Here is a 20,749-nt window from a genome sequence, read left to right as displayed (position 1 = left end):
TGCAATTTCTAGTGTAGCTTAATGTCAGTATAACCATACTACTCAGAAGTAAGACCTACTAAATTTCATGGGCATGTCTCCCAGATAGGACTGGGGCCTGAATTTGTTAGTCTGAAAGGTGCCACACAGAATGTTTAACTAGGTCCTCATTAAAGTTTCTGCCCTCTGGAAAAATATCATCCCTCACCCCAACTAATTTACTTGTACATTTTGTTTCCAGAAAGTGTGGCAGAATATCAAATGGAGTAGCGCATAAGAGACCAGGGTTACAGTTACCACTCATCGATGGAAGGTGGTATATAAATTGAATAAATAACAACAACAACAACAACAACAACAACAACAACAACAACAACAATAAACAATTCATCTGTTTCAAATGGTCATTCATGCTGTTTACTATGCACCATCTTGTACATCCCTCAAATTCATTTGTGAATAAAAATATAGGCTTACTCAATTTGAATTATCTAATTAAATTAGCCACTAAAACAATCTACCTACCAATTCCATTGGTTTGAGTACTGTGTCTGCTCTTTTCTTCCTTTTCTAACGCCTACTTCCTATGTAGTTTGTTATCTAGAACTATTTCAAAATATTCTGGGGCTTCAGTTGCCTCTGTTGATTTCTGCTTACTTTTGTTGCTGACTAGCTCATCAGCAGCTGTTCCGGCTATAACTCTAGCTTGGGTTTCTTGGGGGACCAGTACATTTTATGGGCTATTCCATGATGGATGATTACGAGGTAAGTACTCTTAAACAAAAGCTCCCTTTTAATTGCTTCTCCATTTGCTTTTACATGATGCTGATTTAGGTGCCTGTTTGCTGATACTGTGGCAATTTCTGCATGCTTTCATGAGTTAGGCGTGAGATTGAATTTAAGATGTATAGCAGCTTGTAAAAGAGAAAACAGATAGGCTGGCTGTTCATTTCAGCTATTTCCACTACCAAACATTGTAAAAACAAACAAACAACCTTGTCATAACCATTAACCAAATGAGGTTAAGGGGGTAAGCATGCAAAGCTAATGTGTAATAGAAATATGTATTTCTAGATACATAGAATCAAAGAGTTTTAGAGTTGGAAAGGACCCTGAGGGTAATTTGTTCTCCTCTCTCTCTCCTCTCAGTCTTCAGGTGCCCAGAACTGGACACAGGACTCCATGTTTGATCAGACCAAGGTAAAATATTGCGGTTCTATTACTTCCCTTGTTTGGGACACTATAGTTCTGTAGTCTAGAATAGCTTTTTTTGCTGCTACATCACACAGTTGACTCGTGAAGCTTTTGGTCTACTACAGGCTTCCTCAACATCAACCCTCCAGATGTTTTGAGACTACAGTTCCCATAATCCCTGACCACTGGTCCTGTTAGCTAGGGATCATGGGAGTTGTATGCCAAAAACATCTGGAGGGCTGAGGTTGAGGAAACCTGGTCTACTAAGACCCCTAGATCCTTTTCACATGTACTACTGGCAAGTCAGGTGTTCTCCAACTTATATTTATGCAGTTGGTTGTTTCTGCCTGACATTGGTACCTATTCCAATTCATTTGTTGGTTCTCCAATCTGTGAAGATCATCTTAAATGCATCATACATACACCATGCTGTTATACAATGTTCAGCAATGTTATTTGTTGAAAAATGATATTTGATTTGTAAAATTGCAAAGTATTTTTTATTAATTAAACTACATTGTTTTTGCATTATCCTCCCTCCCCTTCACCTCTTTGCTCATTTGGTCAGTTGTTATTAACATCTATTCTCTTAAACCTAAAGTACTCTCTGTAACTGCGTTGTAATTGTGATTTTATTTAGATATCAGAAAATTTTTCTAGCATTCAATATCAAGAAGGTGTAATTTACCTGGGGTAAGTGCATTTTTAAAATAATTTCATGTTCAGTATAAGCACTGTATCCATTCACTTCACTTAAAGTGAAGTGAATGGATACAGTGAATGTAGGTGTGACAAAGCATCTTATGTGTGTCACACCTACATAAGAGAATGTAGGTGTGACAAAGCATAAGTGATTAATGCGGAACAATATCTTATAGAGTTTTCATAACAATAGCCAGAGATTTCCATTTTGGATTCTCTCAATTTCTCATGTTTCCAGTTCTGCAGAATTTTGATTTTTTTTTAAAAAAATGACATCCTCACGTACTTTAAAAATATTTTAATGAAACTTAGAAGAAAGTTACATTTGTTAAAAGAAATATATTAATATATTTTGTGTGCAGTTTTGAATAATGAGTACACTTTTGCAAGCAATTTCCCATAATACATGCATTTTTGTAGGAATTTCTTGGCTGGAGAACTGCATCACAAAATGCAGATAAGTGTGAATTTCAAATAAAAAATGTGCTGTTGTTTTGCATATTGGTTCAGGAAGTTCAAATTAGATAGTTTCAAATTAAAATGCAAAGAAATTCAAATCTATCCGCCATCTCCAGTTCTGGGATTAGCAAAACCATCATAGCAACAATCTCAGCTTGATCCAACAATCCTGGGTTAAAGAAAAAGGTTTAGCCCTTTGTCACAACAAGTGGAGGGTAATAAATACCACTGATAGACTCACTCCCCTTCCCTTTATTTAAAATTTCCTGGATTAAAGAAAATGTTTGGGGCCATTGTTACTAAAAATGGAGGGGAAGACCACAGGGAAGTACTTCCCCTTTTCTGAAAATCATTTCCTAACTCATAATCATAGATTCATAGAATTTTAGAGTTGGAAGGACCCCAAGGGTCATCTAGTCCAACCTCCAGCAATGTGGGAACCTCAGCTAAAGCATCCATGACAGATGGCCATCCAACCTCTGCCTAAAAGCCTCCAATGAAGGAGAGTCCATAATCTCCTGAGGGAGTCTGTTGACAGCTCTGTCAGAAAGTTTTTTTTTAATGTTTAGTCAGAATCTCCTTCAATTTGAAGCCATTGGTTTGAGTCCTACTCTCTTCCATGTTCCAGCCCTTAAGATATTTGAAGATGGCTATCATATCTCCTCTAAGTCTCCTCTTTTCCAGGCTAAACATACCATCAACTTCTCTTCATAAGGCTTGATTTCCCGATCCCTGATCATCTTGGTTGCCCTCCTCTGCACATGTTCCAGCCTGTCAAAATCCTTCATAAATTGGAGTGCCCAAAATTGGACACAGTATTCCAGGTGTGGTCCGACCAAGACAGAATAGAGTGGTACTATTACGTCCCTCAATCTGGACACTATACTTCCATTGATGCAGCCTAGAATAGTGTTAGCTATTGCCTAATTTGCTATTGAACCTCAACATTTCACCTACTTTGTGTCAATATTTACTCAATAGTTGTAAAAATGGAAAACCTACCAAACAGTTTACTTTGAAGATTCCAGGAAAATGTGTACTGCCATAGCTACACAGGTATTGATCTAGACAAAAAGAAGGTGGTATTATCTCTTTGCTGCTTAGATTGATCACTGATTGGGTCATGCTGACTTTAGAGTTAATGAAGGTGAACCTAGACATCATATCAGGTACTGAAATCCTTTTATCTCTTTCAGGGAATTATATTTTGAGGAAATACGTGATAGAAATGTAATCCAAAGCATTGCCAACAGTATAATTATCATCATCTGCATCTTTGGCTTCCTGGGGAATGGAATGGTCATCCGGCTTCTGGGCTTCCACATTAAGAGGAATCCTTTCACCACCTACATCCTGAACCTCTCCATCGCTGACTTTGGTGTCCTTACAGTTCTCCTGACTATTATTTTGCCCGTTGTAACTTTCTATGAGAAATCCCATGTTGTTGTTTTGATTAGAAAAGTATTATTTGAACTATTTTTCTTCACGTATTCTGCGGGCCAGTTTCTACTGACCACCATCAGCATCGACAGGTCTGTGGCTGTCCTCTTCCCACTTTGGCATCGATGCAACCGACCGGCACGTTTATCCACCATTATTTGTGCCCTGATATGGGCCCTCTCTTTCCTGCTCTCAGGCATTCACCTTACTCTCCTACTGACTCAGAGCTTTCCCAACTCTAACCTAGTGTACCAGCTTATTGTAAATGCCCTCATTTGCACTCCTCTGATGGTCACCTCCACTCTGATACTGGCCCTCAAAGTCTGCTGCAAATCAGAGCAGAAGCAACGCGGCAAGCTGCTCACCACCATTTTGCTTGCACTTCTTTTCTTCCTCATCTTTGCTTTCCCACTAAATGCCATTTACACTGCCATCTATTTTAATGAGAAGAATATGATTCTAATGGAAGTTGGTTTTGTGTGTGCCTCTCTGAATAGTAGTGTCAACCCGCTGATCTATTTCCTAGTTGGGAGGAGACAGAAAAAGGGCCAGTCCAGGGTCTCCATGAAAGCTGCACTCCAGAGGATTTTCAAGGATGCAGAAGAATCAGCATCCAAAACTGAAAACTCGGTTATGATAGCAACTTAATGCCTTAAGGCACGACTGGTCAATTCTTTATTATCATAAGCACAATAATGTACAGAGGGTAGTCTTTGGTGTGAAAGACTTCTTTTAATGCCTTTCTATCTCATGTCCAACATAGGAAATTTAAACTAGGAGTTTTGTATTGTAACATTTGCTGTAGATAGAGTAAGACTGTGGAGATGGGCCTTGGACAGAAGGTCAGCTTGAGCGTAGTCTTCTTCACCCCTATATCTTTTGAAGGGTTGGGCTAAAGTTTTTCTCCCCACCACCTCCCCATGCCATAATGTTGATTGGCATTTCAGGCTTTCAGAAAGTACACAAGTAGACTGGACAAAGCACACAACTCCAAGCTAGACAGCAGAGGGACATGACCACAGTCCCTTGCTCACGCTGACTGCAGTGGCTGTGAACCGCCTTGATATCAAAAGGTATAGGGTGTTATACTAATTGAATGCAGAATGAAATAATTATAATAATTACAGGTATCTTATATTGTTCTTTTTCGCTTCTCCATTGCTCACTTGCATTTCATTTATGTATTCTTTTCATTCTTATACCACAGAGTTTTATCTTAATCATTTCTCAGCTGCAATTTAAATAAATCTTTCGATTTTATTGTACTTTGCATCTGACTCCAGTCCTTACTGAACAGCACACAACAACTCACTATTGAAGGTCACAGTCCATCACATTTTTGCTGCGTGGGTATACTCATGTATAGGCAACTTGTTAGCAGCTTCCATCCATTTAGCAGAGTTTCTGGGAAGCAGTAGTCAACAATTGAAGCTACACTTTGAGAAGAAACACAGACACCATAACACTCAGTCAAGTGAATTATTTCTTGGCTGGTCATAAACACTTCACGGTAGCACTATTTACAATCATTATAGCAATAGCTGTAATGGCATACTTAAGTTTCAGTCCTTCTTTCTTTTAAGCAGTGATGGAGGCAGACACAATCTATCGGCAGTCATGAAGCAGCAGTTTGGTCAGTCGTCTAGTTCTCCTTTTATTGGCACTTCCAGCTGAAGCTGTGTATGCTCAGAGTGCCTCTCCCACTTACATACGACGGTTCTGGAATCCCTGTTTGTGGATGAATGACTCCCTTACACTCACTGGAGCAAGCTGTTTTCTGGCCACCCCGCATATCGCTAACAGCCTATATGGCAAGATTTGTTAGATCTTACAGTACAGTGGACCTCTGGCTGAACCAGGAGCAGAGCCACGTTGAGCTATGTTGCCGTAGCCTAAAGTCCATCTATTCCAAATTTGCTAATTCCAACAGGCCTTGGATTAGAATGATGCTGTAAGTATATCAACCCCAGGGCTGCTGAGTGTTAACCACTATCTCCAAAAGTCTATGGAAAAATCTGTTTTTAGCTTATATCTAAGCAACATCAGTGCAGGGAGCAGCAGAATTTCAAGTGGCTGGGCCACTATCATAACACAAAAAACCACAAGTGCCATTATCCAGATAAAGGACCCAGCCAGAGATTTCAGATTGTAATACAGTGGTAACTTAGTTTACAAACACCTTGGGTTACAAACACTTAAGGTTACAGACTCCACTAACCTGGAAATAGTACCTCAGGTTAAGAACTTTATCTCAGGATGAGAACAGAAATCATGCGGCAACAGCACAGTGGCAGCAGTAGGCCCCATTAGCTAAAGTGGTACCTCAGGTTAAGAACGGTTTCAGGTTAAGAACGGACCTCTGGAACGAATTAAGTTCGTAACCAGAGGTACCACAGTATCTACTATTTGTGAGGGGGATAAACCATATTGTTGATTCTGCACTCTGATACACACCCCAAAACACATGCAGTTACAAGACAAATGCTCTGGACAACACAATGCTAGTTTTTGAAGAGATTTGGTCAAGGCAACTATGCACAGAAATCAGCAGATTAACTGGTGAGATACTTCCTGTGGGTGAAAGCTGATTATGAAACATATGTAACAAACTTCATATCAAGGAAACTTCTTGAAAAACACAAGCTCTTGCAGAAACTGAATCTTCAGTGAAAGGAGAGGGCGGCTTCCTCAAGGGAAAATCTCTCAGCAAAATGAGGAAGAACCTTTGCACAAGAAAAATCAACAACACCACACCATCTTTAGGACTTGATGTACAAAACTCAAAATATTGCTTAGATGTTTTGCATGAAAGAACTACCCCATTTTCTTTGAATGTTCATTTCAGATAAATTTTGATGGAATTCCTACACCTGGACTTGCCACTATGAACACTCCTCTACATGCCTCTGAACATATATCATACGTAGCAAGTGGCTAATCAATCAAACCAGTTAGCCAGAGTCATATTGGGGGCCAAGGGGATTAGAGATGACAGACCACCTCCTATCCTATGGGTTACTTACTCCACTTTGTTATCCATGAGGAAGGAAAGGGTTATAGACAGATGGGGAGGTGGCATGGCCCCAGGCACACAATTTTGAGAGGGTGTGAACCAGGTGCCCCAACACAGGTGCCATCTTCCATGGGGATTTCTGTTCCACCCAGGCATGTTGTGGCAGGCCCTGTCCCCAGCTTCCTGTCCTTCTCTGCCTGCCACTGGGGGTCTCCTCACTTGACGCATTGGTGCGGAGGTCAAGTGAGGTGGGGAAGGGGCGACCCACAGCAGCACAACCTGGCATCAAGCACAGTAAATATTAAAAGCTAAATTCTTCTTTCTCTAACACCTACTTCCTGTGTTGATGCTGGAACATTACCAAGATATGTTGCAAAATTAGCTGGTGATTGAGTTTCCTCTTTCGTTTTCCACTTAATTATTTTGCTAACTAGCTTATTATGTGTTAGAGGCTGTTCTAGCTACAACTGTAGCTTGGGTTTCTTGGGGGACCAGTACATTTTATGGGCTATTCCATGATGGATGATTACGAGGTAAGCACTCTTAAACAAAAGCTCCCTTTTAATTGCTTACATGATGCTGATTTAGGTCCCTGTTTGCTGTTACTGTGCAATTTCTCTCTGCATGTTTTCATGAGTTAGGGTGGGGCTTGACACTTATAGCAGCTTGTTGAAGAGAAACGGGGAGGTTGGCTGTCCAGTTCAGCCATTTACACTCCCAAACATTCTAAAACGCTAAAACCAAACAAGGTTAAGAAGGGAAGTATTTGAGGATAATGTGTAAAGAAATATATATATTCCAGATACATAGGATCATAGAATTGTAGAGTTGGAAGGGACCCCGGAGGTCTTCTGGTCCCACTACCTGCAGTGTAGATTTTCATCCAACCTCTGCTTAAAAACCTCCAAGGTTAACAATAATAATTCATTATTTGTACCCCGCCCAGCTGGCTGGGTTTCCCCAGCCACTCTGGGAGGCTTCCAGCAAAGATTAAAATTACATTAAAATGTCACACATTAAAAACTTCCCTGAACAGGGCTGCCTTCAGATGTCTTCTAAATGTCAGGTAGTTGTTTATCTCTTTGACATCTGATGGGAGGGCGTTCCACAGGGAGGGCGCCGCTACCTGGTTCCCTGTTACCTCGCTTCTCACAGTGAGGTAACCACCAGGAGACCCTCAGCGCTGGACCTCAGTGTCCGGACAGAACAATGTGGGTGGAGACACTCCTTCAGGTATAGCAGCTCTTCTTGTCAGAAAGTTCTTCCTGATAGTTAGTTGGAAACTCCTTTCTTGCAACTTGAATCCATTGGGTCATGTCCTGTCTCTGGAGCAGGAGAAATCAAGTTGGATCCATCATCCATGTAACAGCCCTTTAATATAACAAGGGTGCTGTACTAGATAACCCTTGGGGTCTCATCCAACTCTACAGTTCTATGATTCTGTTCTCCTCTCTCTCTTCTCTCAATCTCCTCTGCCCCTGGCTAAACATGCCCAACTCCCTCACCTGTTCCTCATAAGGCTTGGTTTCCAGACCCCTGATTATCTTGGTCTCTCTCTCTCACACACACACACACACACACCCTGCACATATTCCAGCTTTTCAACATAATTCTTAAATTGTGGCACCCAGAACTGGACACAGTATTCCAGGTGTGGTTTGACCAAGGCAGAATAGAATGGAACTATTACTTCCCTTGATTAGGAACTATACAGTATATCTGTTGATGCAGCCTAGAAAGCAGTTGCTTTTTCCTGCTACACCACATGGCTGACATGTGAAGCTTTTGGTCTACTAAGACCCCTAGATCCTTTTCAAATGTACTAGTGGAAAGACAGGTTTCCCTCATCTTATATATGTGCAACTGGTTTCTCCTACCTAAGTTTAGAACCTGAAACTGGTCCCTATTGAAATTCATTTTGTTTGGGTCCAGTTCTACAATCTGTTAAGGTCATATTGAATGCACCATAAGAGTATCTCATGCACCGTGCTATTATATAATGTTCACCAATGTTACCTCCTTTGATTCAATACGTATATTTGGTTTGTGAAATTGCAACGCATTTTATTAAAATTAAACTACCTTATATTTGCATTCTTCCTTTTCCTTGACCTCTTTGCTCAGTTGCTATAGACAACTAATCTGTTAAACCAAAAGTAGCCTCTGTAACTGGATTCTAATTGTAATTTTATTTTCTCTTACATAAATCCTCTTTTTCAAAAAAAGGAGAAGAATATATCTATTCGACTGTGGTAAGTGCACATAAAAAAGTAATATCATGTTCAGTATTAGCACTGTATACATTAACTTCAACACACCTAAGAATGAAGATGTGGTACAGCATATGTGATTAATACAGGACCATAACTTCATCTTATAGCCTGCATAAGGGATAGGTGGAGATTTCCATTTTGGGTTCTCTCAGTTTCTCACATTTTGAATTCTCTACATTTCTGCAACAAATTGGATTAAAAAGAAATAACTTCATGTAATATTTAAAAATATGTTAGTGTGACTTTCTTTTTAAAAAAATGTAATGTTTGTGCTGTTTTGAAGAATGAACACACTTTAACAAGCATATTCCCATAAAACATGCGTTTTTTGTAAACACTTTGGTTGGAGAACTGCATCCAAAAATGTGGGTAAATTTGAATTTCAAAGAAAATGTTGTTTTGCATATTGGCTCAGGAAGTTTAAATTAGATAATGTCTAAGCAAAATGCAAGGAGATTCAAATCCCCCCCAATGACTAGTTCTGCAATTATGAAAAGCATCATTGCAACATTACATCAGATTAACTTGATCATTCAGTTGGATTAACATAATCCAACAATGTTGGATTGAAGAAAAAATGGTGCTTTCTCTTTATTTGGAAATGTTTTTGAATTTGTAGTTTTCCAGGAAAACCTCTAGGAAAAATGTTTTCCCTGTTATGAGAATCATTTCCTAACTGATAATGTTTGGGTATGATATTGCCATGCTTTGAAACCCAAAGTTCCCTTATTTTGTGATAAGTTATCAACTTATTTGTTTCAAAAATTGAAAAGCTATTGGCAGGATTTAAATAAACATTTACAACTTTATTTACACAGAACAAGAAATACAATTAGTGATAAAAACTCTCCTCCCTGGAAGAGAGGGGAGTGGTTGTGGGCGGGAGCCCGAGCTCCGCCCCTAGCAGGGGGCGTTAGCCCCCTGCCTCCCCCACTCACCTGGCTGGCGCCTATGCCCATCGGCAGGCACCCAACCAGGTGCCTCCGAGGGGGCGTTTACAGCAGCCTATATGCTGCGGCGCCAGCCCCTCCTCGGCCTCACTCTCCGTCGTCCCGTCGCGAGTCACCCACCCTCCACTCCCTTTGAGCTCAGGGTCTTAGTTTTTTCCTTGGCCTTGCTATGGACCTTAGGTTGGTCGCCCCGGTTGTCCGGGGGGCCTGGTAGGAATTTTTCCATTTGGCATTAGGCTTTTTGGTTTTTTCGCCTACCTCGTAGCAATCGTCACAACTTTTGTGGTATTGGTGGGTAGGTTAGGTATTGGAAAAATGTGTTGTGGTGTCGAAGAGCTAGGTGTGGCCATCGCCTATGCCTTCAATTTTTTGGGTATTCCGTAAAAAGGAATCTGGCGGTCGTGTGTTCTGTCCGATGCCTGCTTGGCGGGAGGCCATGGCACGACCCTCGGTGATATCAGGGGAGAGCCTATAGTTGGATTAGCATCAACAGGCTCCACCTACTGGTGAATAAACCCTCCTTGTTTTAGACATCCAATGCCTAAGCCAATACCTTTTCACTGCTGTAATCAATAAAGTTGTGGCCTTTTCTTGCCCATTAACCTTATATCACGTGTCCTTGTGTATTCATTCCACATTGGGGGGGTCGGGTCCTCAAACCACAACAGAACATTATGTATAAACAGCAGAATGTAACATTTGGTGTAATAAACCAGAAATGGAAGTTGGGGGAAGTCAACAGAGAGGGGGAAACTAGAAAATGGATGTTAAATGATGACATTTTTTAATTTAATTTAATTTAATTTATTTACGGCTATTAGCCCATAAAATATGTACAGATGACATTGAATATTTCTTACGAGAAAAGAAAACCAGTAAAAATTATTTTTTTAAAAAAATTGAAAAGCTACCAACCAGCTTATTTTGAAGACTCACGAAAACTGTGCAGTGCCTTAGCTACACAGGTGTTGAACTAGACAAGAAGAAAATCAAATTATCTCTTTGCAATTGGATAATCCTAACTTTTGATGATAGTTAATGCTATAGTTAGTGTATATCCAAAAAAGATTTCCTGTTATCTCTTCCAGGATGGAGTATGGAGAGCCAAATCACTCTTCTGGTGATTCAGATGATGGCTCAACTGTTTCATTGAAGTTAACCCAAAGCATTGCCAACAGTGCCTTTATCATCATCTGCATCTTTGGCTTCCTGGGGAATGGAATGGTCATCCGGCTTCTGGGCTTCCACATTAAGAGGAATCCTTTCACCACCTACATCCTGAACCTCTCCATCGCTGACTTTGGTGTCCTTGCAGCTCTCCTGACTATTATTTTGCCTGTTGTAACTTTCTATGAGAAATCCCATGTTGCTGTTTTGATTAGAAGAGTATTATTTGAACTATTTTTCTTCACGTATTCTGCGGGCCAGTTTCTACTGACCGCAATCAGCATCGACAGGTCTGTGGCTGTCCTCTTCCCACTTTGGCATCGATGCCACTGACCGGCACGTTCATCCACCATTATCTGTGCCCTGATATGGACCCTCTCTTTCCTGCTCTCAGGCATTCACCTTACTCTCCTACTGACTCAGAGCTTTCCAAACTCTAACCTAGTGTACCAGCTTATTGTAAATGCCCTCATTTGCACTCCTCTGATGGTCACCTCCACTCTGATACTGGCCCTCAAAGTCTGTTGCAAATCAGAGCAGAATCAACGCGGCAAGCTGCTCACCACCATTTTGCTTGCACTTCTTTTCTTCTTCATCTTTGCTTTCCCACTAAATGCCATTTACACTGCCATCTATTTTAATGAGAAGAATATGATTCTAATGGAAGTTGGTTTTGTGTGTGCCTCTCTGAATAGTAGTGTCAACCCGCTGATCTATTTCCTAGTTGGGAGGAGACAGAAGAAGGGCCAGTCCAGGGTCTCCATGAAAGTTGCACTCCAGAGGATTTTCAAGGATGAGGAGGACTGTGTGGAACAGTCAGAGTCCAGAACTGAAAACTCAGTTTTGGAAGAGTCAAAGTCTGGAACAGAAAACTCAGTTACGATGGCTCCCTTGAAGGCTTAAGACAAGAAATGTCAACTTCTGTATTACAGTGGTACCTCTGGTTACGAACTTAATTTGATCTGGAGGTCCATTCTTAAGCTGAAACCATTCTTATCCTGAGGCGCTCTTTCGCTAATGGGGCCTCCCGCTGCATGCACGCCTCCAGCAAGCGCTTTCCGTTCACATCCTGGGGCAAAGTTCACAACCAGGAGCAGCTACTTCTGGGTTTGCAGAGTTCGTAACCTGAAGCATTCGTAACCAGAAGTGTTTGTAACCAGAGGTACCACTGTATCATGATCAACATGATGTATAGACAATAATCTGTTGTCTGAATGTCTTCTTGTAATGTCTTTCTTTCTATTGTCGAAAGCACGTGTTTTACTTTAGGAGTTCTGCATTTTAATGTTTGCTTTGGAAAGAGCACTACTGTGAAGATGGAGCTTGGATGGAAAATATGTGTGAGCATAGATTTCTTTAACCCTATATTGGCCAATGGGTTGGGCTTCTCTCTCCATGAACAACTGCCATAATGTTTTTGGGAGTTACAGCCAACCCAGAAACAACTTAATTCACATTGCTTAAAACTGTGGATCTAGTAGACTTATTTTGAGTCGCATGTTTCAAATTAATTAATTTTTTGTTGTATCTATTTCAACAATCCCAAAGTTTGAGAGTCTGTAGCATGAATGTTATAAAGATATGATGATCTGTTGTGGAAAAACCCCATTGAAGAAGATAACAATGGTTACTCAGACCTTATTGCCAGTTGCAAAGGGGGCCCTATAGCAATTCGAGCTTCAGGGCCCCCAAAATGTAGATCCACCACTGATAGCCACCACCATAACTACAGCCCCTTGCTCATGCTGACTGTGGTGGCAGCTGTGGGGGACATCAGGAACTTATTTCTTCTGGTCTCTTCCAGGGAAGAGTTTTTTTATATGGACATTGAGTTGCCAGCTTCCTTGAAGTTAACCCTAAGCATTGCCAACAGCATCACTATCATTATCAGCATGTTTGGCTTCCTGGGGAATGGAAAAGTCATCCACCTACTTGACTTCCACATTGAGAAGAATCCTTTCACCACCTGCATCCTGAACCTCTCCATAGCTGACTTTGGTGTCTTTACAGCTCTCCTCAATATTATTTTGCCTGTTGTAACTCACTGTGGGGAATTCTATTCTGTTTATGTGATTAAAATGTTATTATTTGAACTATTTTTCTTCACATATTCTGTTGGCCAGCTTCTACTGACAGCCATCAGCATTGACACGTCTGTAGCTGTTCTCTTCCCACTTTGGCATCAATGCTACAGTCCAACACATTTATTCACCATTATCTGTGCCCTGGTATGGACCTTCTTTTTCCTTCTTTCTGGAATTCACTTTACCCTTTTTAAATGCTCCTATTGCTCCATCCCAGCATCTGCCAATCTAGCAGTTCAAAAGCAAATAAATAAACAAATAGGTACCGCTGCAGCAAAAAGGTAAATGGCTTTTCTGTGGGCTCTGGCCCTTGTCACAGTGTTCTGTTGCAGCAGAAGAGGTTTAGTCATGCTGGGCACATGTCCCAGAAAGCTGTCTGTGGACAAACAGTGGTTCCCTCATCCTGCAAAGCAAGATGAGCGCTGCACCCAATAGCCACCTTTGACTGGACTTAACCATCCAGGGGTCCTTTACCTTTACCTCTACATATTGTCCAAAGAATGCGATTTAGACTAGGAGTTCTGAGTTGAATTATTTCCTTTGGAAAGAGGAACCCTTTCCAAAGGAAACAGATTTATGCTTGAGCACGAACTTCTCCACCCCTATAAAATCTAAAGGGTTGTGCTAAATCTTTTCTCAATGCCTCCCCCATTATAATGTTGACCGGAGTTCTGGCCCATAGAAAGCAGTGGGGCATCATGGCATGACATAGCCACCACCATAACTACAGCCCTTTGCTCATGCTGCTGAGGTGGCAGCCATGGGGCAGGCACAAGCTTGCTCTAGGCTAAACCACTTGCAGCTATATAGTGATCAGGCTCGATCCCAACTAGTGTTGACTATAGTGTCAGTTCAGAATCCACCAGGTCCCTTTGTATCTCAGCTCATTTCTGTCTCCAGGAGCCTGGGAAGCCCTCTGGAATGTCTTTCTACCTACTATTATATTGCCAGGCAGAACAGGAAGTTCTTTGCCAATGGGGGGACTATAGGGTCACTCCTTGGGCAGAGGCCAGTGGACCAGAGGCTTGGAATGTGCCCAAAGAACCTCAATCTGAATTAAATCACTCAGTATGAAGAATACAGAAGGCCATCAAAATGCAAGCAGAAATTCCCCAATGGCAGACCTCTTCAACACACAGAAGGTCCTAAGGAAGTTTATGGATGAGGCTCTAATCTATGATGCCTCGGCATGGAGTCTGCTTCAAACAGCTTTTATGCAGTGGTAGGTTGAGTGGTACAGCCTCACACATAGATGTCACTAAAGTTCATGTGTTCTACTAAAGACTCAGATGGCAATATATATATATATATATATATATATATATATATATATATATATATGGAGATCTGGGGTGTCTCAATGCATGTTAGACCAAAAAAAGTGAATGGAGTGGAAAGGAAGCAAACATTGGTGAAAGACACTGTGGCTTATGAAAGACCTTTGATGTTTTATTGTATTTTTAATATTCTGTTGGGAGCCACCCAGAGTGGCTGGGGAAACCCAGCAAGATGGGTGGGGTATAAATTTATTATTATTATTATTATTATTATTATTAAAGCCTGAATGTCTTTCTTGGACACACAAATATGACTTTTCCTGCTTTAAGCATCTCCCTCTTTTTCCCTTTTTTTAAAAAAATCATCCTGGTCAGTTTGTTCTAAGACATTCTTTTGGGCCTAGATACTTGGGTTTTGGGTTGATGCATGGTTTTCCCTCAGATGTTTTGATATTTCCCAAAATCCATTTTATTTTTATTTTCTGTTTATTCCTGCATAAGGCTTCAACTTCACTACAATTTTAGACACATTCATCTTTTCTTTCTTTTTTTTAACCTGAATTCATTTTCTATTGGGACCCCTCTGAGCCTCATGCATTCCGTTCACTTTTCCAAACTCTCTCCCTAAGTCCACAGGATCCTGTTCAGCAGATCCCTCCTTGATCCTTAGGTCGAACTGCTATGTACTTTGGAATTAAATAAGCTTTGAACTAATTAGATTGGAAGATGCAGTTTAGAACACAGGATTTGTGTTATTGATAGCTGCTTGGTTGCTACTTAAAAAACAACCACCACCTATCAATTATTTATTTTAGTTATAGCACAATCCCACCCCCACCCCATTTTGGGGGATTTGCACCTACTGCTGCTGAACAGGGTTTGAATCTATTGTAACTTGACATCAGCACTTTATTCTGGTCAGATCTGATATAAGAAGCAGAGCTTGGAGTAAGGAAGGAGCGGGTTTCATTGCTTGCAAATTGTGAACGCGAGGTTTATGTGCGGTGGCTTGTTGGTCTGAAGCAGTTTCAGAAGAAACTGGAGGCATGCAAAAAGGGCCAAGTTGAAGGAAACAAATGCAGATACAGAAGTAGTATTGACATTGTATTAAAGGAGGTTGTGTTGCACTGCTAAAATACAACATGAATAATATGGATGAACAGCTGTCATATGCAGAGAACTCCTAACTCCTAATTTTAAGTGGGGGGGTAGATTTAGAGCTGCAAGAGCATGTGTACTTGATTTGATCTGTATTTTGTGACAGCTGATGATGCAGCATCTGTGCACTGTCCATATTGATTTACTGTTAATGGAAGCTTAAATTACACCGATTTGCTTCAGGCCATCTTGTGCATAGGTTTGCTTCATTACTCAATAAGCAGCACTACTCCTGCTCCTCCTCCTCCTCCATAGAAGTATACAGGCAAACTGCATAAACCCTGATCAGATTAGAAACCATAGGAAGGTGGTGGTTGAGGGCTGGTGGATGGTGATGGGAAAAGGAATTATCTGTGGGATTGAGTGTAGGTATGTTTGAACATTTTTAAGGATTGTATAAAATGTATGTTTGTATGCTTGTATATTTGCAATATGTGTGTTATTTGCAATATGTGTGTTGCAATATGCTGAATTATTTTAACAATAAAAACTTTTTTAAAAAAGAAAAAAGAAACAATAGGAAGGATACTGAGAAAGCAAATGGCACATGAGTGACAAGGATACTACTACTACTGCTAATAATAATAATAATAATAATAATAATAATAATAATAATAATAATTTATTATTTCTACCCCGTCACTCTGGGAGGCTCCCAACAGAATATTAAAAACACAATAAAACATCAAACATGAAAAACTTCCCTAAACAGGGTTGCCTTCAGATTTCTTCTAAAAGTCAGATAGTTGTTTATTTCCTTGACATCTGATGGGAGGGTGTTCCACAGGGTGGGCACCACTTCCGAGAAGGCCCTCTGCCTGGTTCCCTGTAACCTCACTTCTCACAGGGAGGGAACCAGCAGAAGGCCCTCGGGCTGAACGATGGACGTGGAGATGTTCCTTCAGGTATGCTGGGCAGAGGATGATGAGTGGAGAAGATGCCAGGCCTAGGGAGCTGGTATGAGTTTTCATTTCACTTTTAATTTGTATACCACTTTTCTATATTGCTATACACAGGATGGTTTACAAGCTGAAGAAACAACAACATAGACAGCAAATCTATCACACACCTAATAATAATCTGATCCAATATAGAAAGTCATAATGAAAACTTAACTTTAAAATAGACAACCTACACCAAATATAGCAATATTCAATAATCCATTTGCATATAATAGTAAACTCTTAAAATTAAATATCAGCAAATAATAATTAAACAGTTTACACTACTACCAAGAAGGCCCTCTGCCTAGTTCCCTGTAGCTTCACTTCTCGCAGTGAGGGAACAGACAGGAATTGTTGTCATTTATTAATTTATATGCCTCCCAATGCCCAGATTAGTTTTGCATTTAAAAACAAAATAAGAAGCCCATAGAACGCATTATCCAACTACAGTGGTACCTCGCAAGACGAATGCCTCGCAAGACGGAAAACTCGCAAGAAGAAAGAGTTTTCCATTTTTCGAGGTGCTTCGCCAGACGAATTTCCCTATGGGCTTGCTTCGCAAGAAGAAAGCCCATAGGGAAATCTCCAGGGACCTCTTTTAAAATGCTGGCGGTCGGGAGCAAAGACTTTCGCCCACCGCCCACCTTCAGAAGAGGTCCTGGACCTCTTCTGAAGGCCGGCGGGGGGCAAAAGTCTTTGCTCCCGACCGCCTGCCTTCCCGGGATAGCGGAGAAGCGCAGCGCGTTTCTCCGCTATCCCGGACGGCTTTTGAAGGCAGGCGGGGGGGAGCAAAGACTTTCGCCCACCGCCAGCCTTCAGAAGAGGTCCTGGACCTCTTCTGAAGGCCGGCGGGGGGCAAAAGTCTTTGCTCCCCCCCCACCTGCCTTCCCGGGACAGTGGAGACTTCTCTGCTGTCCCGGGGGCTTTTAAAATGCCGGGGGTCGGCAGCGAAGGCTTCGCTGCCGCCCGCCAGCATTTTAAGATTGCCCCGGGACAGCGGAGAAGTCTCCGCTGTTCTGGGGGCTTTTAAAATGCAGGCGGTCGGCAGCAAAGCCCTCCTGTCCCCGGAGCTTGTGGGGCGGGAGGTGGGGAGAAGGGCTTTTCTTCCCACCGCCAGCCTTCAGAACAGCCTTCTGAAGGCTAGCGGTGGGAAGAAAAGCCCTTGTCCCCCCCCCCAGCCTTCAGAAGAGGTCGGGGGACAGACTGTCCCCGGACCTCGTCTGAAGGCAGTTTCCATAGGAACGCATTGATTGATTTTCAATGCATTCCTATGGGAAACCGTGCTTCGCAAGACAAAAAACTTGCAAGAAGAAAAAACTCGCGTAATGAATTAATTTCGTCTTGCGAGGTACCACTGTAAATGGAATAAAGTAAAAATAGATTTATATGCCCCATAATTCCCGTATTAGCTTCTAAGCAAATTGTAAGTGTAAAATCCAATGAGGCAAACATTTTTGAAAATCAACATCCATAATTAAAATATGCATTGAGTTCTGCAGAAAAACTGGATCTGTGGAAGCTTTTCCAGAAGCGAATATTGCATTTGGTTATCGCTTATGTCACCCCCACAGCATAGCTTACAAGGGGGGATTTAAGAAGTCATCATCATTGAATCTGTCATGGCTGGAGGATTCTGATCCTCTGTGCAATCAGCTTTGTCACTAAATACTCTTTCCAGCACTACCTTCAAGGGTTCTCTGGGTCGATGTTTCTTTCCCCTTCCAATTAGGAAGTAAAGGAATGGATTAACACTGCTGTTGATAATAGCACATGTCATACATATTAGTGGTTCCCATAACATACTTGGAATGTCAATAAGTTGAAAACTTAGAAGGGTCATCAGTGCACTGAATGGTACACCGAAAATAAGGAAGAAAAGAAGAGCAAGCAAGAGAGCTGTGTAGAACTTTCCTCGTGGGCGTCGATGTAAACTGCAGCAGACCTTGGTGAAAAGGACCACAGTACAGATGACTACAACAATTGGGCAAAATACAGAGTTGATCGTGGAAATGACTTGAAAAGTTATGGTAGATTGTATTTCAAAGAAATCAGTTCCAAAGAATAGACTGGACATTGCCCATATTAATGCACAAACAATTGCAGACAGGTGTTCTGGACGGTGGCATCTGTACCAGAGTGGGAAGACAACCAAGAGACACTTCTCGACACTGATGGCTGTCAGGAGATATCCACTTGTGGTATATGTGTAAAAAAGCAGCTCTTGCGGTATGGAGCCTAGGGAATTAGGATCACTTTTAGTCAAAGAGAAAGCAAAAACTACCGCAGAAACAAGGACACAAGCATCAGCAACAGCCAAGTTCAAGATGTAGGTGGTGATGGGGTTCTTCTTAAGAATAAAGCAGAGATAATAGATGACGACTGCATTCCCCACCAGACCACATATAAATATTATAAGGATGATGAAAATACCAAAGAGCAGTAGGCAGTCTATGAAGGAAGAAAGCTCAGATTCAAAATCATCTGGGAATGTTGAAGGGCTGAATTCTCCAGAAATCCCATCAGTGGTGTGTGTTAAAATAAGTGATACTGCTGTGCTCAGCTCTGTCATGATGAAATCTCTTCCTTTGGATTCTACCTGATTTTTCCTTTACCTGCACGACTGCTACAAGCAGAAAGGATGAAGATCAGAAGAAATCATCACTAAAGACCAGTTAAAACACATACCTAATGCATAGCAATATATCTTTTTCCTTAACTGAAGTTTCTCCAAGCATACTCTCCAGGGCTTATCCCAAGGCAGTCACTCATAACCCCATTTATGTCTGCTCACTCAAACCTAATTAAGAACTATTTGGGAGGAATAACAAAATAACATTACACATGAACATAACATATTTAGAACAAAATATATTCAAAGCCCTGAATTGTGCCTTATGAATCTGAGGAAAATAAGAAGCTCAAATTCTTGTGAAAATGAAAATCACATTTGGGTGGTTTTCCATGATGTTTTTAACATTACAAACTGTTTCAAGTTCATTGCATACACTGCCTTGAGCAGTCACATAAAAAGATAAACATTTGTTTTTAAAAATATTAAAAATAACGCTCCCGAATGCCTTCTGAATAATATCTATAGATGGCTTCCTAAGCACGTCTACTCAGAAGTAAGTTTCAATTAACAAGTTCTACTTAACTTGGTGGGAACTTACTTTGCATAATAAGTGCACTTAGGACACTATAGCATAATATCCCAGTCTACTCATGGAAATCTCGTTGAACTAAACAGGACATAATTTGCAAGTAAGCAGCAAATTGCAAAGCTTATAACTTTTTTTAAAAAAAGTAGCACTGGAAAGAGATTATGGTAAGTTTTTGGCAATACTCACCTGCTGCAGCTTCAAGAAAAATTAAAAGGGTTTGGGTGAAGCAAAGAAGAGGCATAACTTTCCAAATGCATATGAATTTGACTTCTGGTTACACAATCTTTGCTTACCCCTCCTCTAAGATGCTATCTAGGCCAACGGTTGAGGCTGTTTATCAGACTGCAACCCAAGGGAAGCATGTAGGACAGAAGAGAACTTGTGCACATGTTTTGAGACAGTACGATTTGAAACAAGCCTTCCCCAATCTGGTGCCCTCCAGATGTTTTGGACTACAACTCCCATCTGGCTGTGCTGGATGGGACTGTTGGAAGTTGTAGTACAAAACATGGTGGTCACCAAGTTGGGAAAACAAAATAGTAGAAAAGATTATAAAGGATCTTAATTATAGGTTGGGGGGGGTGTTCTTTTAACGAAAATTATCTAACTTCATCTGCCATGGTTTTTGATTTGATGGGACACGGGTGGTGCTGTGGGTTAAACCACAGAGCCCAGGACTTGCCGATTGGAAGGTCGGCAGTTCGAATCCCCGTGACAGGGTGAGCTCCCGTTGCTCGGTCCCTGCTCCTGCCCACCTAGAGTTCGAAAGCACGAAGTGCAAGTAGATAAATAGGTACCGCTCCAGCGGGAAGGTAAACGGCATTTACATGCGCTGCTCTGGTTCGCCAGAAGTGGGTTAGTCATGCTGGCCACATGACCCGGAAGCTGTACACCGGCTCCCTCAGCCAATAAAGCGAGATGAGCGCCGCAACCCCAGAGTCAGTCACG

General features: G+C 41.3%; 2 protein-coding genes and 1 pseudogene across 2 annotated transcripts; 2 read left to right on the top strand and 1 right to left on the bottom strand.

Moving 5' to 3' along the window:
- The first annotated feature begins 729 nt into the window (after positions 1-729).
- On the top strand, positions 730-4,767 carry LOC128417277 (mas-related G-protein coupled receptor member H-like). Its single transcript, XM_053395710.1, has 3 exons — positions 730-744; positions 1,814-1,866; positions 3,531-4,767. Exons 1-3 carry the CDS (start codon positions 730-732, stop codon positions 4,420-4,422), a joined length of 960 nt encoding a protein of 319 aa, XP_053251685.1. The 3' UTR covers positions 4,423-4,767.
- Positions 4,768-9,002: 4,235 nt separating this feature from the next.
- Positions 9,003-13,270, top strand: LOC128416839 (mas-related G-protein coupled receptor member H-like; annotated as a pseudogene).
- A 4,961-nt stretch (positions 13,271-18,231) lies between these two features.
- On the bottom strand, positions 18,232-19,240 carry LOC128416893 (mas-related G-protein coupled receptor member H-like). Its single transcript, XM_053394950.1, has one exon. The coding sequence runs from the start codon at positions 19,207-19,209 to the stop codon at positions 18,232-18,234; it is 978 nt and encodes a 325-aa protein (XP_053250925.1). The 5' UTR covers positions 19,210-19,240.
- Positions 19,241-20,749: the final 1,509 nt, after the last annotated feature.

Source organism: Podarcis raffonei, chromosome 7 (assembly GCF_027172205.1).
Source record: "Podarcis raffonei isolate rPodRaf1 chromosome 7, rPodRaf1.pri, whole genome shotgun sequence".
Classification (NCBI taxonomy): Eukaryota; Metazoa; Chordata; class Lepidosauria; order Squamata; family Lacertidae; genus Podarcis; species Podarcis raffonei.
The sequence above is the reverse complement of the archived record's forward strand: the minus strand, read 5'-3'. Positions and strand labels throughout refer to the sequence as shown.

Coding starts and splice junctions, on each gene's coding strand:
- LOC128417277 (XM_053395710.1), top strand. Junction 1,867..3,530: donor GAAGGTGTAATTTACCTGGG/GTAAGTGCATTT, acceptor TATCTCTTTCAG/GGAATTATATTTTGAGGAAA.
- LOC128416893 (XM_053394950.1), bottom strand. CDS start 19,209: ATGACAGAGCTGAGCACAGCAGTATCACTTATTTTAACACACACCACT.